Raw genomic sequence first — 14,774 nt, 5'->3', positions numbered from 1 at the left:
AGGGGAGATGGGGGGCTTTAGGACCACCACCATGATGTCTTAGCATATGCCCCAAATGGCTGCAGGCAGAGAGATTAGAACAAAACAGGCACTTATTAATGGTGTTAGTCACTGTGCGGCTGCAGGTGAATCATCCCTCGGTCCGTATCGGTGTGCCGTAATCTGCAGCAGGCCACAACGCTAAATTACATTCTCAACCATTGAAAACGGCCCGTATGACTGTGCAAGCATTATATTTGCTCCTGGCTCGGATATCTGCGCGAGCTGCAGAGGCTTGTGGCTCCTGTAATGCATTATATCTGAGGAGTGTGTCTTTATTTTTGGACCCAGCTGCTGTTGAGGTCAGCCAGCCATACGAACACACACAAATACACACGCGGGCAGCCCCAGCATGGAGGAAGATAAGACTCTGCTCAAATTGCTGTTTTTTTGTGTGTATGTGTGTGTTTTTGTTTGTTTTTTTTAAAACGAGGACAATTCGACTTTGCTAATCTGTTTTGCTTCTCGCCCCCCCCCCTAATCAACTCACTGACTAATCCATTTCCTGATGCCAAGGAGCGCCGCGGTTCGGCCCGGAGGCAGAGCGAGGCGGGGAGGCAGGACGATGGCACGTGCCGTCGTACGAACACACGACACACTGCTCCACCGTGTTGCCCTCGGCAACACAAGGTGACAGGGCCAGATGTCGCACTGGCTCAACGCGGCATGATGATTTGAACTTTAAAAATCGTCACCATTTCCTGATCAGAGGGTTGAGGTTCAGGACTGGATTTGTAAACAGCAGCTCCAGTTTTCAGATATTTTCCTCCTATTTTTCATTTTGTAGCATTGAACCACAGCCAACTAATTTCCAGCTTGGCATGTTTCCCTTCAACACAATGCTGACAGGAAAATGGCCGCTTCAGGCAGCTCATTTCTGAATTGACTTCGGGTCACTTTTAAATGAATTTTTTTTTTTTTTAAATAATAGACCTTTTATGAATTTGAGTAAGTTTTACAATCATTGAATTTGTTTAGTTTTATTGTATTTCTGTTTTTTGACTTTCTGTTCAATTTCAATCAGTATTTTTGTTTTAAATTTATTGTTTATTATGTGAATGAATTCACATATTGTTTATTTTCTGTTCAGTATTTGGGGTATTACTATTTCTCAGTATTTTGTGCTTTATGCTACTTTGACATCATAACAGATATCAAAGTGTTCAGCTCATTCAGGAGACGGGTGATAGGACTTTTGGTTTTTGTAACTTTTATACTTTTCAAAATTTTAACCTTTTTTTTTGTAAATAGTTTCCCCTCAGAAATATATTGAGAACTCTTCAGTTCCTTGAAAACATTTTTATTTTTACAATCTACTTCAGCAAACTTCCTCTAGTTTTGTCTTCTTATGCTACTTTCAGCTTTTAGCTAGCATTTTGATCATTTTAGCTTATAGCTAGCCTTTTGCTACTTTTAGCTTATAGCTAGCCTTTTGCAACCTCAGCTTATAGCTACCCTTTAGCAACTGTTGGCTCGAGCTAGCTTTTTGCTACTTTAGCTGTTAGCTAGCCTTTTATTCCTTTTGGCTTCTAACTAGCCTTTTGACACTTTTAGCTGGCCTTTTGCTCTTTGTAGCTTCTAGATAGCCTTTTGCTACCTTTGGCTACTAGCTACCTATTTGCTACTTTGGTTGTTAGCTAGCCTTTTATTCCTTTTGGCTTCTAGATAGCCTTTTGCTACTTTTGGCTACTAGCTAGCCTTCCAACTAGAATTTTTCTACTTTTAGCATTTCATTAGCTTTTTGCTACTCTTAGCAAAAGATGACCAGCGTGCCGAAGTGTCCTTGGGCATGACACTGAAACCCCCACTGCCCACTGATCTGATTATTGGTGTATAAGTGAGAATATAAGAGTTGTGTTCAGAGTGCAGTGTGTAAAAATATATAACAGATGTGTGTGTGTGTGTGTGTGTGTGTGTGTGTGTGTGTGTGTGTGTGTGTGTGTGTGTGTGTGTGTGTGAATGGGTGAATGAGAAACTCTGTAAAGCACTTCTCAGAACCTGGAGAGGTTAAAAAGGCGCTGAGTGGACCATTTAATTTCCACTTTTACACAGGATGACATGCGTTTCAATGAGGAATTTGTGGCTACAATGGAGCTCACGGCCATCAGTGGATGAATGGGTGGATGATTGTAGTGTGAAACGCTTTGGGGTCCTTGGTCTAGATAAAGCGCTGCACGAGTGCGAGCCATTTACCATTTAAACACATGCTTTCAATGAGACGTAAAGTTGGATAGATTGTAACAGAGTATTCTGGGATGTTCTCTCCTTAAACCCATGCTGTAAAAATACCCCACTACAAGTCAATTCGATGCATCTAATGTGGATGTAGGACGTAAAAGTGTAATCAGGAAAATGTTCTTAGTGAATAAAAGTGTTTTAAAAATGTTCCCGGTCTCCGCTCAGGGCTGGAGATTATGTCTGAGTAGCGTGAAGGAATGATTACAATCCTGAATATTTTGCATGAAGCCTTTAAAGTACCGACTTCACATCTTATCTGCACGGCTGAATGGTGCCTGACGATCGAGCTAAAATTAGGATGAAAAGTTGGCACGGTTAGCTCAGCCGTGGACATTTCAGCTCTGCTTTCTTTTTTTTTTAAGGTAATTTATAATTTGACTGCAATCAGAGGGCATTTAGCACAGTATACATATGTTCAGACATATGTTTGTGGTTAAATTGAACTTAAATGGTGCAGATATCTTACCTGCTGGGTGGAGGGTAATAAGAATAAAATAAAGACTCCATGAGGTGTTCTGATTGCAAGGAGGGATCAAAAGTGAGGACCCAAAGTTGGACCACTCAGGTGCATCTGATTATCAAAACCCCAGGGACTTACTGGCGACCTCCAACGAAGCGTTCCGACTGACGGCCTCCCCCAGGTAGTTGCGGGCCACGCAGGTGTAGACGCCCTCGTCCGGTTTGCTCCGGCGCCCGTGGACGATGCGCAGGAAGAAGAGGGAGCCGCTGGGCAGGAGCATGCGGTGGGAGCGGGGGTCGTCCTTGTCGGTCTCCACGCGCTCCCCATCTTTGTACCACTCCACGGTGGGCGTGGGCCGGCCCTCCGCCTTGCAGTTGAGGGTGGCCGGCTCCCCCTTGGAGACGATCAGGTCCGAGGGGTCCTCCGCAATCCGAGGGGCGCCGTCTTCGAACCGCGCTCGAGACCCTGAGGGCAGAGGGGAAGGCGGTTTAAGAACACATTAAAAGGGACTTGGAAGTAAGCAGATACCCTCCTCATCTTGCTCCTGAGTTTTACTGAAGCCCACCTGCGCTGAGGGAACAGTCACACATACGGTTCAGCGATGCAGACGTAGAGATGCTACTTACTGTCAAACTGAGAGCAAGACAGGGAAACTTTAGCAAACCTAATAGGAGAAAAGGCCCAAGAAAGGAGAACAGACTCGGCAGAAAGGTATAGGTAACTCCTATATTCGACTCCCCGGGGATCCATTACTATTTTTGCTTGGCTGTGAGGGAAAGGCGCTGCGCCTCGAGACCTGAGCTAAGCTCTTAGAGCACGACCAAATGTCTCCAACAATGTCTTACAGTCAGAGAAATGAATTATTCAAAATGCTGCTGCTTTTAGGTCTAGGGAACAGATGGTCTCACCCTCACTTTTCCTTAAAAAAAAAAATGGTCCCATTGATTATTAAGCTGCTCTGTCTGAGGCATTAAATAATCCAGAAAATCCTCCATCATGATTGTAGTGGAGCAGTCAGGAGTAACCCGATGACACACATGCAGCCATTAAATTATACTTAAACCGTCGGGATAAAACCGCACTTTCACTTTAATCAGATTTAGGTCTTTTTCAAGAGCTGATTTGATCCGAGCGGACCAGCAGTCCCCATCGGGGCAAAAAAAAAAAAAAAACTCGAGGTAAACATCTGAGTGCTTGGAGCTGACACGCCGGGGTCACCAAGCAGGACGACTGGAAACAGTAACGCAGGACGAAGATGAATACTAATGGAGCTATTAAAATGTGCCACAGGACCTTCAGGGCAGCCTGTTGTAAAGAAAAAAACAATAAAAAAAAAACACACACTGTGTTTAACAAAAGCAATCGAGTCTGAATCCAGAGCCTGTGAGACGATCCCCGAGGATATCATTATGTGATTTCTTTTAGATCATATTTCATCTCATCCGGATTGTGCGTAAGAGGCCCCAGTGTGTGTGTGTATATATATAACCACATATTTGACTATTTGTCCACATTAAAGAGCCTCCGCAGCTCGGTGCTAAAACGTGCATCCGACGCTTCCCACAATGCAACTAAACGACACCCTTTAATAGATCCTCGCTGCACACTTCCCCAACACACACCTCCATTTTCTGTCTCATTAAATTATAAAATGACTCCTCAGTCACTCGAATGTAAGATGCTCGGCGGTGCAAACTGCACAAAAAAAAAAAGAGGCGCTCCGGCAGGAGACACACGCGTGCCACACACACCTTTTGAAGTCCATAAAGTGTGTGTCCGAGGCGGCGGCGGCACACTCGAATGGGACGAAATAAAATATTCATACAGCTTTTCCAGACTTTTCCAAATGTAACTGGAGCAAATGGGCCACATACGGATAACACAAAGAAGCGCTCCGCAGCGTTTCTGACACCCGGAGAAATATAATCTATATAAAATGCATTTTTGGGGTCAGTGTGAGTCATTTGACGAACAGAGTTTGGCTGCCCTGTCGGAGCCAATGACAGCACAGCTCAGGGATACTCCCGCAAGGCTCGGTTTTAAATTTGACATCTTTACGCCGAAGCCAAGAGGACGTTTCTTCAAAACGAAGTTTCCCCAAAGTCATCCAGTATTTTAACTCAGCGTTGGGCTGCGAGTGTGCAACATCTGTGAGAATGCTCTTTGTTTCCAAACGCTGGTCATCTTATCAGCTTATCACACAATCTTTAGTTTGAAGGACTTGAAAACAGCTATCTGACCTGTTGTAGAGCTTCGAACAAAAATATACAGTTTATTTTTAACCGAACTGATGAGCTAACAGCGAAGTGGGTTGGTTCCACCTTAAAAGAACTCCAATCTCAAAGCTGAGATAGTGGTTCGTGCAAACCGTCATATTTGGTGTTTGGTTGGTGTTTTCCTGTTCGAGCTCTTAGGTACCTCAGCCGAGGAGGTCGTGTTTTCGGTCGTCTTTGCTTGTTTGTCTGATTACATAAAAACTAAGACTCTCTGGCCTTGGCGGAGGTTTGCGCTCTCTGAGTGCTTCTAGTCCCTTATGTTTTCAGATTATTTATCTGTACGTTTCAGTTAGCCGTTCAGCCTGGCAGCAGTTTCAGGTTTTTTGTCTTTTCCCCTCAGCTCCCCCTGTGTGCCTCATCACACACACACACACCTGCACTTCATCAGTAATCTTCTCAGCTGCTCTGACTCGGCGAATGAATTTGGCTAAGTATTAAAGATCCCCAAACGATGAAGGCAAAGCTCAAATATTTTAGTTTGTATGACTCGCTGAAAACACAGACAAGATGTCGAAGCTAAACTCGGTTCTGATTTTCTCATTCAAAAGGTTCAATTAAAGGCCTTGAGGAGTGGCATGTCGCCTGCTTTAGGCCGGGGCTTTGGGTCCTTTCGCCTTCAGCAGCAGGCGATAATAAAACCGTTAATCTGCCATTACCAGCTGGTACTTTTTATTCTTTTATTTTCACATTATTAGTCACTGCAGTTGAGGCTCTTTGTTTTGCTGTGTTCAGCTGTGTGTGTGGGCAAATACTGTGAAGTCCTTGTTGCTTTCAGTCGGCTTGAAGAGCAGAAATATCACCATGACTAATTGCTGCGCATAAATTATATCTGATGACTTTAAGGAGACAATAGCTGCCTTTAGAAATATCACAAAGGACTTCAACACCTGCAAAAGCAGTCCATCTCTAAGGGAAAAATAAACTTTTTCTCTCTAATATGCGCTGCCCCTTAATTATTAATGGGTCAATGAACACTTACTACATATTGCTGTCATACAACAGGCACAATATTGATGTATTACAGAGAAAATAGTATTTCCCAGAAAACGAAAAAGAATTACAAACAGCTTCAGGTGACCGAAGTGACAAGCAACAACCTGCTCCGGTGACAAGTGTGCAATCAGTGAAAAGTCTCTGCCACTTTGCTCACGGCAGAAACACAATTTCTTTGTGAGTGGGAATATTTTCACAGTAATGTTTGGTTCATGACAGGAAGATTGTGGTGCGGCAGTTGAAAGCACCTTTCAGCTAAAAAGAAACTCCGTCAACCCTGCAAGTGTCACGGAAAAATAAATGTCACGGGCGACGATGGGGATCTCTCTGAAGGTATGTGTTTAGTCGGATCATAAGCACGGCCCATTAGAGCCCGCATCGGGCCCTCAGAGATATCCAGCAGCACATGGGAATTTAGAGTTTGACTTTATTTGTTAAAAAAAAATACAAATTAATGAATCCAGGGCATTCTGCTGTGAAATAACTTTCAAATTTGAAAGGGATGAACAAGCAGCGAAGGGCACTGGGCGAAGTGTGAAGCAGAGTTTTGGAACAAATTATTTAAACAAGAAAAGATGCCTCAAAAATATTACTTAAGCTCGTGTTGAATGTTGTTACAGGTCACAAAACGCACAGTTTTATCTTAATTGATCTTTTGTTTCAAATTACAGAACTCAGGAGTTGGAAGAATGAAAAAACTTCAGACATTCAGGGGCGCCACTAAGATGGGGGCCAGAGGGGGGCAACGGCCCCCCCTGACCAGATTATTTTATGTACAAAACCTGTCTGTTAGCAAAATATCTCATGGGCCGCTGCACATGTTTTATTGAATCGTTGACTGTACATCTGCAAACTGAGCGGCTTTTGGAATCAACCTGATTCAAGATGGCCGCCACGGCCAGCTAATCAACCTTGGCGAGCACAAAAATGGCCGCAGCTCAGTCAATTTTACAGATATGAAGCTAAGAATTGGTGAGGTTGTAGCTGAGAGCCGTCCCTAACACATACTCCAAGCACTTACAGATCGCACAGAAGTTTAGTTTAAAACTTTGGCACAAAAGGCAAAATACATTCTTTCAAGAAATGCTGGTTTCAATTAAATTAAATTTAGGGTACGAGAGGGTTTCAGTGAGTTGAATTGTGACTGTGCTGTTTCATCCATCCATCCATTTTCTTTACCCGCTTCTCCTGTCCAGGTCGCGGGGGAGCTTGTGTCTATCTCCAGCCGTCACTGTGCGAGAAGCGGGGGACACCCTGGACAGGTCGCAAGTCCATCACAAGGACACATAGAGACAAACAACCATTCACAGCTAGGGACAATTTTACATGTACCAATTATCAGTTACCAATAACCTAACATGCATGTTTTTTTGGTCTGTGGGAGGAAACCAGAGTAATCTCACATGAGCAAAGGGAGAACATGTAAACTCCACCCAGAGAGGCCCCAGGTCAGGAAGCTATCCTGCAACCTTCTTGCTGGGAGGCGACAGCTCTAACCACTGCTCCACTGCACCACCCTGTGCTGTTTTCATCAGCTGTAAATTAAAAACAACAAAGCAGGCTCATATCAGAAGGCAATTCCCTAATTTCCACATTGCAGTATTTTTCAGCTAGCTCATATATGCCAACAGTTCCCTGAAATTCTGTTATGGCTATTGGTTCAGGTGCTTCTTAACGCCAAATAAAACCAACAAACCTGGGCTTTTTAGAGAACATTTGTAGCTACAACCTCAGACTCATTCAGGTCCTTGAATTAAACATCCAGGAACAAAACTAAATACAGTTAAACTCCTTTAGACCTCATTGTGAAGTCAGATCATACCTGAAGTCAAGGGAGGACGAGTCCATGAAACCCTTTTAAACACCACGACTTCTACTCTCCTAAGGGAGGGAAATAGAGTCAAGATAAGCTATAAGAGTGAATGGCAGTCAACCTTGAGCTGTTGCACAAACGGAGGGAGTTTGATGAATGAGATTGTGAGATTCTCCACTCTCAAGGCTATCCGGCGTGCAAACCAATGTGTTTGAGCGAAAGGTGCTTTTCAGGGAAAAATGCTGTAAATTTAACAGCATCGCCCGTGGAAAGCAGGATGAGAAATAAGGATAATTTCCATCTCAAGCTTCCAAATCAAACAAAACATCAGCTACCAATATGCTTATTGAAATACAGTCATTTATTCCACCACAGACTGCATCACGGTGTGTTTGGTTTGATATGAAGAGAAACAAATCTGGTCAAAGTTAATGTTCGTATTTCAGGTAAGAAGAGCCCCAAGACTTTGAACTTTCAAAAGTAAATAGGGTGATGAATTTCTAAGGAAAGAGACGCTTATTTACACTTTGACAACATTCAAAGAAGTCGACCTGAAAGCGGAAGACGCCAGAGGCAATGATAATAAGATGATTCATTAAAGAAGTAAACCAAAAGCAGCGCTCAACGGGGGATCAAACAACCTTGCGAAAGTAATTTGTCAAGAAAAAAAGTTTTCACGAGACGTAAGTAAACAGACAAGGGGAACAAACCAGGAAATAACAACAGAACTGCAGAAGAAACATGACAGGAATCATGCAGTGACCAAAGAAACCAGACATGCAGGAAGACAGGATCCTTATTAGGGGTTATCACGATATACTGACACCTCAGTCTGCTCACTTTCTGCTCCAGAAGAGGCTAAAACAACCCGTTTGTCTATGTCTCACTTTGTTCGGATTCTGCTGCCCTTAAACTTTTAGTGTGTGCGGAAAAATTCAGTCATTGAGAGATAATGGTAAACGGTGATAAGAAGATGAGATTAAATAATAAAAACTGCAACAAGACCTTCATGACAAAGACCAGAAACATGCAGCTGACAGGTTAACTCTGGTATTCTGTGCATTGCATTATGAAATATTACATTTAGAGGGAACACTATTTTGTAAACTTTTACATCAACCTCAGTTTTGCTTTACAGTGTTTTTGTCACTAGTGTGGACTGAAAGTTATTAACAAACAAGAGTTAGAAACAAAAAGTACAGACAATCAAGTTATCTAATTCCACAAAGACTGGAAAACAAAAACCAAAAAAAAAAAAATCTCCCAAAAGACAAAGACCAAATTTTAAAATAAGATTAAACCCACACATTATGACACTGGCCAGAAAGATTTATTTCAGCTAATCTTTCTGTTCACATAACCCTGCCTTCATACTTCTGTTGTTGGTCTCCATTAAATCCGGGGGGAAATATCTGCCTCTTTAGCTGCTACGAACATTAGATCCTTTACTGAAAGAGTTTTTAACTGATGACAGCACAAAAAGTGGTAATTATTCCCAGGGCACTAAAACCAGGAGCTGAAAATCCCCGCAAAGCCTCGGGAAGACAGAGCGAGCCGCTGATTCCTCGGATAAACTGATGTTTGTTGGTTCAGACGGTTTCCTCTCTGACCTCCGCTGCTTCTCCTCGGGTGATGAACTTCACTGCACCAGTGAAACGGCTTGTGTGATGAACGGCGGAGGGAAAACATCAAAAAGGAAAAGAAAAAAAAAAGCGATGTGCTGAGTTCTTTGTTTTATTCTCGGTGGCGTTGGAAACGGATTTAGCTCGTTATGACTTGATTATGTGTGTCATGACGATTAGACGCACAACATGGGTTAATTGAATCTGATCTGTGAGAAGTTCCCCTGTTTATTCACAAAGGAAATGAAAAGAAGTGCAAAGAAGAGAAATAATTAAAAAAAAACGACAGTACGGATAAATGGAAGCCCATTAGCGCCGCACGCAGCTCTGATAGACAAGCCATTGCATTGGTCCTAATTGCAAACCCTGACACACGCCCACATGGTTGCTCACGGCGTCTCTTCGTTTGTGCCTCATTGAACACTCAGCGGAAAGAGGGGCGAGCGCAGCGCCGGAGATCAAGATCACGTCTGCAAAACCCCGTCGGTTCGGGCTATAGCTGGCGTTTGTCGGCTCCCATCTGCGGCGTTGCGTAACGGGGAGGAGGAGGAGGAGGAGGAGGAGGGGGGGGGAGGCAGTCTGAGCGTGGCGTTCATTAATTAGTATTTACAAATATTAACCCCGCGTCCTCCCCAGGGGTAGAAAAGCACTCTGTCACGCTAATGAGTGAAAAACAAAAAACAAAAAAAACACGGGAGCCACAAAAAAAGGGGACGTCCCGTTTCGCTTCAGATGTTCGTTGCCTTTCAGCAACTGCCAAAAGCCCAGAGCGACGCAAGATACGAGAACCTGGACCTGTCTGAGCTCACAGCTTCATATCAGGAGAAGAAGAAGAGAAAAGAAAAAAAAAAACCAAACACACACAAAAAAAAAAGAAAAATCCAACTTTTCATGCACGTTAAGTGAGACAGAAGCAGAAGGCTGGCAGCCTGCCTGTAGGGGCTGGTGGCTGTCTGCTTAGATTTCCTTGTGTCTCTTTCAATTTCAGCTCATTTACATACTGGAAAAGGCCAAAAACATTCAAAGAGTTTTTATGACATTGCCAAGTTATCTCTGCAGGGGAGTGGGGAATGAAGGGGGGGGGGATAACGTGAAGCAGCAAACTTAGTTTCAAAGCAAAGACGTCAAGTTTAATTTGCTCTGGCATCAGCGCGAGAAATCTGAGCCTCGGCTGTTGGCTGCAGCTGTCCTCCTCATCCATCACCGAATCTCTAAATGATGTCATCATCCGCTGTCATCGGCGTGACTCGAGGATGAGGCATCACGGACGAGCTTACCAACATCAGCAGGAGGAGGGGGGGATGTTTGGCGGGTAGGCTAACAAGTTGTGAAATCCCATCGATTACCTCATGAGATCCGAGAAACAAGCTCTAAAAACGACTCTGTGTCACGTTCTTTTTTTTTTTTTAAAACAATGACATCAACAACCAGAGCGGCTCTACAAGCCTCACACAGGAAGTCAGAAAGTACTCATCGCTCCAGTACTCCATCGATCTGTAACGTATCAAAACTGATTTGCAACACGTTGCGCTGACACAATCGAACAGAAACAGGTGAGTAACTGCAGTAATAATAGAACTGAAAAGTTTCACAAAACCTGATATGTGCTTTACTTTATTTAAAGAGAGGCTCACACTGACGACTTTTCTGAGTCGCAAACAAAGAGCTAATCTCGTTAAAATAAAGTCAGGTGACTTCTGGATGAATTCCTGCTCAGTAAACATCTCAGCCAGTGTTAAAAACAAACTAAGTCAAGACTCTCTAAAGCTATATTGCAGACGTTAAATCCAAAAACTCCACAGTTCATCTTCCAGTGTTTCCTGCAGATCACCGGATGGGTGAAATGCTAACACTGTTAGCTCGTAACACAGAAGCTACAATTGTCTGTTTGTCCAGTTGAATATCTTTCAATCTGTGTCCTCAGCCTCCTCCGAAGACCTGACCGAAAAAAGGATGAGAAGGTAAAAATAAAAATCCACCGTATTCATGCCGATGCTCGCCATCGGGCCGTCTGAAGTCTGAACCGAGGTCCATGATCCGCAAACGCGAGTGCAGCGAGCGTCACATCACGGCCATCTCATTGGTTGAAGGTTTTGGTCTCTGGGCTGAACAGACTGAGCAGCAAATTGAGGGGGGGCGTGGCCTAACACCTGTCACTCAACCCCAGAAACATGAATGAAATCTTCTGCTGCTGTGCTGTAAAAAAATGAGCCCATTAAGAAGGATTCTGTGAGGGTTTTGTCTTTGTTTTTTGTTTTGTGATTGTTTGGTGTTTTAAGGCCGTTTTCCACGGGCTCTACTCGGCTCGACACGGCACAGGAGTGGTCCCGCCCACTTTCAGCTCGCTTCATCGGACCTCCTCGGCCGGGGTTTTAAACGAGCCCAGTCAAGCTGAAGATTTGACGTCAGCAGACTGCAGGCCACTGATTGGGCAGACAGCAACATCAGTCACGACAGAGTCTCCTTCCACCATTCTTAAAATCACTATGTTTTTGGTTAAATACGTTGGTTAAAAACATAACGTATCCATCAAAATGGCACCGTATCCCTATTTCCAGACTCGACCAGACAGCGGTGAATGCTTTGTGACTTTATTTCACTGATTTACCCGATGGTGGTAAGTTTCAGGAGGCCGCGATACGACGACCCGCCCACATCGAGGCGGCAATCAGTCGTATGGAAAATCACCGCGACCATGTAGAACAGAGTTTTAAAAAACGACATTAGACTTCACCAAAATGTGAAAGTATCAGTCCAAACACTGTTGGACAGTAATCAACGTATCTGTCAATTCTTTACTGTAAATCTCAGCCCTGCGAACCCGTTAACCCCCACCGTTCCTGAGCTGACGGCTGGTTTCAAGGTTTACCGCCGTGTTCAAAAGTCATATCGTTCCTACGATTTAAATGTCTTTTTAATAGGATACCAGGAACAAAACGTTGTTTTTTTTTGTTGTTGTCTGTTTTGTCCAGACCCCCATCCTCACCCCCATTAAAATGTATGTATATTTTCCATCATATGTATAAAATAATCATTATTAAGCAATATGCAATATAATTTTGCCATCAGAAGTATTAATAATTGCATTTTGTATTTAAAAAAGAGTGTTCAAACCAAGGTTTTGGTGCCATCAGAATCTTGTGGTTTCATCCTGCAGTGGTTTCATCCTCCACCTACAGGTTTAAAATACTTTCTGATGAAGTAACAACCTCAGGGACGGAGTGGACACAAATCACCTGCGAAGGGTCGTTCAGCATTGATTAGCTCCCCAGCAGCTGAATCCGAATATCGCTAACAAGATAACTACAGTTTCAATTAGATTGTGGGTTTTTTTCTCTTGACTTTGCTAATTGAGATTCAGGTTGTGTGTATGAAAGGAGCTGAGGTGGGGGCTGCTGCTGCTGCTGCTGCTGCTGCTGCTGTTGTTGTTGTTTTGTTTTTTTCTTCACAATCACACAGAGGTTGGCGAAAACATGGACAGAACTGCGGGGTCTCGTCTCGAGAGCCGCGCCGAGGGAGTGATTGACAGAACGCCGACATAAACAAAGCCTCGTCTTGTTGTAAAGCGTTACATTTTTACTGGATAATGTCATCGCGGAGGGCTCGAGGCTGCTCCGAATCCACTTCTTTCGAGTGCTCGGCGCAAATTACACACATTACCGATGTGCACAACAACAGAGTTGAGTGATAAAGGAGACTGCCACTCTAGATTAATGAATGTAGGCAGATGATGTGGCTGCTGAAAAGTGCCTTTAATGCTGTGAGGCCGAAGAAGTTTCTATCTGAGCGAGACAGACAACAGCAGCAGCACACTCATAAACCTGCTGGCCATCAGCTATTTGTTTATACCGATGTCTTTGGGCCTAATGATAAGACTTACAGAGATAACTCAGATCCTTTGTAGTGGGGTTCTGTGGAAAGGTTATGAACAAATCATATCTTACCTGTTGTAGATAGCTCTTTGAACAGAGTCAGTTTGGAGAAATAGAGTTTATGTAACGATGCAGGTTGTGTTTGATACATTAGGTTTCCTGTGTTTTAGTTTATTTCATTATTTTTGAGGTTTTTTGTTGTCTCGGATGTGTAGTTTTTATTTGGTGTTCCTATTTTCTTGCTCTTCCGTGTGGCTCTGTGCATTTTGCTGTAGGTTATGTTTACAGTTTTTGATTTTCTTTGCCATCTGTTACATTATTTCCCCGTTTTTACAGAATGCTTTCTGTCATCGGTTAGCAGGCCTCACGTGGAGGCGTGCAAATATCTGGGAATCTTGTGTTCCTGAGTGACGGATAGACGGATCGGGACCTCAGTAATGAGGGCGTTGGTTCGATCGGTCGTGGCGAAGAAAGAGTTGAGTCGAAAGGCAAGGCTCTTGATTTACTGGTCCATCTGCGTTCCAACCCTCAGCTATGGTCATGAGGTTTGGATCGTGACAGAAAGAGAACCCGGATCCAAGCGGCTGAAATGAGCTTCCTCCGTCGGACGGCCGGGCTCAGCCTCAGAGATAAAGTGAGGAGCTCCGTCATCCGGGGGGGAACTGCTGCTCCTTCGCATCGAAAGGAGTCAGCTGAGGTGGTTCAGGCATCTGATTAGGATGCCTCCAGCACGCCTCCCTATGTTGGGCATGTCCCGCTGGGAAGAGACCTTGAGGCGGACCCAGAACTCTCTGGAGGGATTACAGATCCTCTCTGGCCTGGGAACGCCTTGGGATCCCCCAGGAGAAGCTGGAGAGGGTCTCTGGGGAGAGAGGAGGTCTGGGTTTACCTCCTGGACTTGTTGTCTCTGCAACCCGACCACGGATAAGACCCCCAACTTTGGGTTTATGACCCACTGCTTTAATGAGTTTAGGTTGAGAGCGTTGAGAGGACGTGTACGTTTAGATCAGACCCAGACTGGCAGATAAACCTTCTTGGAATGATTGACAAATTAGTGCTCCTGTGTATTTCTGGTGTTAGACTTAAAAGGGAAAGCCTGGTCATTTTTGAAGTGATGGTAAGGCAAATAGTTGTCAAGCGTTAGCAACTTATCAGCCATCGGGCTAGGGTTAGCCTAGCCCAGATGAAGACTTTTGACCGTTTCATCACAGTCTGCTCTAAAACTGATGTCACAGCTGATTAGGTACTAACTACAGATAACTATCCGGCAGAGCACCACTTCAAAAATGACCGGACGATCCCTTTAATGACGAGACAACAGTGTTGAAACACAAAAAGAGGTGTTTCAGGTAATCATGCAGCAGTAAAAATGCCAGGATATTGCAGCTTTGTGGGTATTTATAGCATCCTAAAGCTCAGTGTTTTGGTTTTAGCTCTTGCAGTTTTAATGTTTTGGTTCGC

The 14,774-nt window shown here is 43.9% G+C and overlaps 1 protein-coding gene across 1 annotated transcript in view; it reads right to left on the bottom strand.

The window, feature by feature from the left end:
* zgc:77784 (uncharacterized protein LOC402947 homolog) overlaps nucleotides 1-14,774 on the bottom strand; it is a gene marked incomplete in the record, with an annotated part of 77,385 nt that overhangs the window by 59,643 nt on the left and 2,968 nt on the right. Inside the window, 1 exon segment of the mRNA XM_025008633.2 lies at nucleotides 2,876-3,202. Coding sequence (XP_024864401.1) covers nucleotides 2,876-3,202 — 327 coding nt within the window.

The sequence above is a fragment of the Kryptolebias marmoratus genome, linkage group LG2, assembly GCF_001649575.2.
Source record: "Kryptolebias marmoratus isolate JLee-2015 linkage group LG2, ASM164957v2, whole genome shotgun sequence".
Lineage (NCBI taxonomy): Eukaryota > Metazoa > Chordata > Actinopteri > Cyprinodontiformes > Rivulidae > Kryptolebias > Kryptolebias marmoratus.
This window is presented reverse-complemented; position numbering and strand designations above follow the sequence as displayed.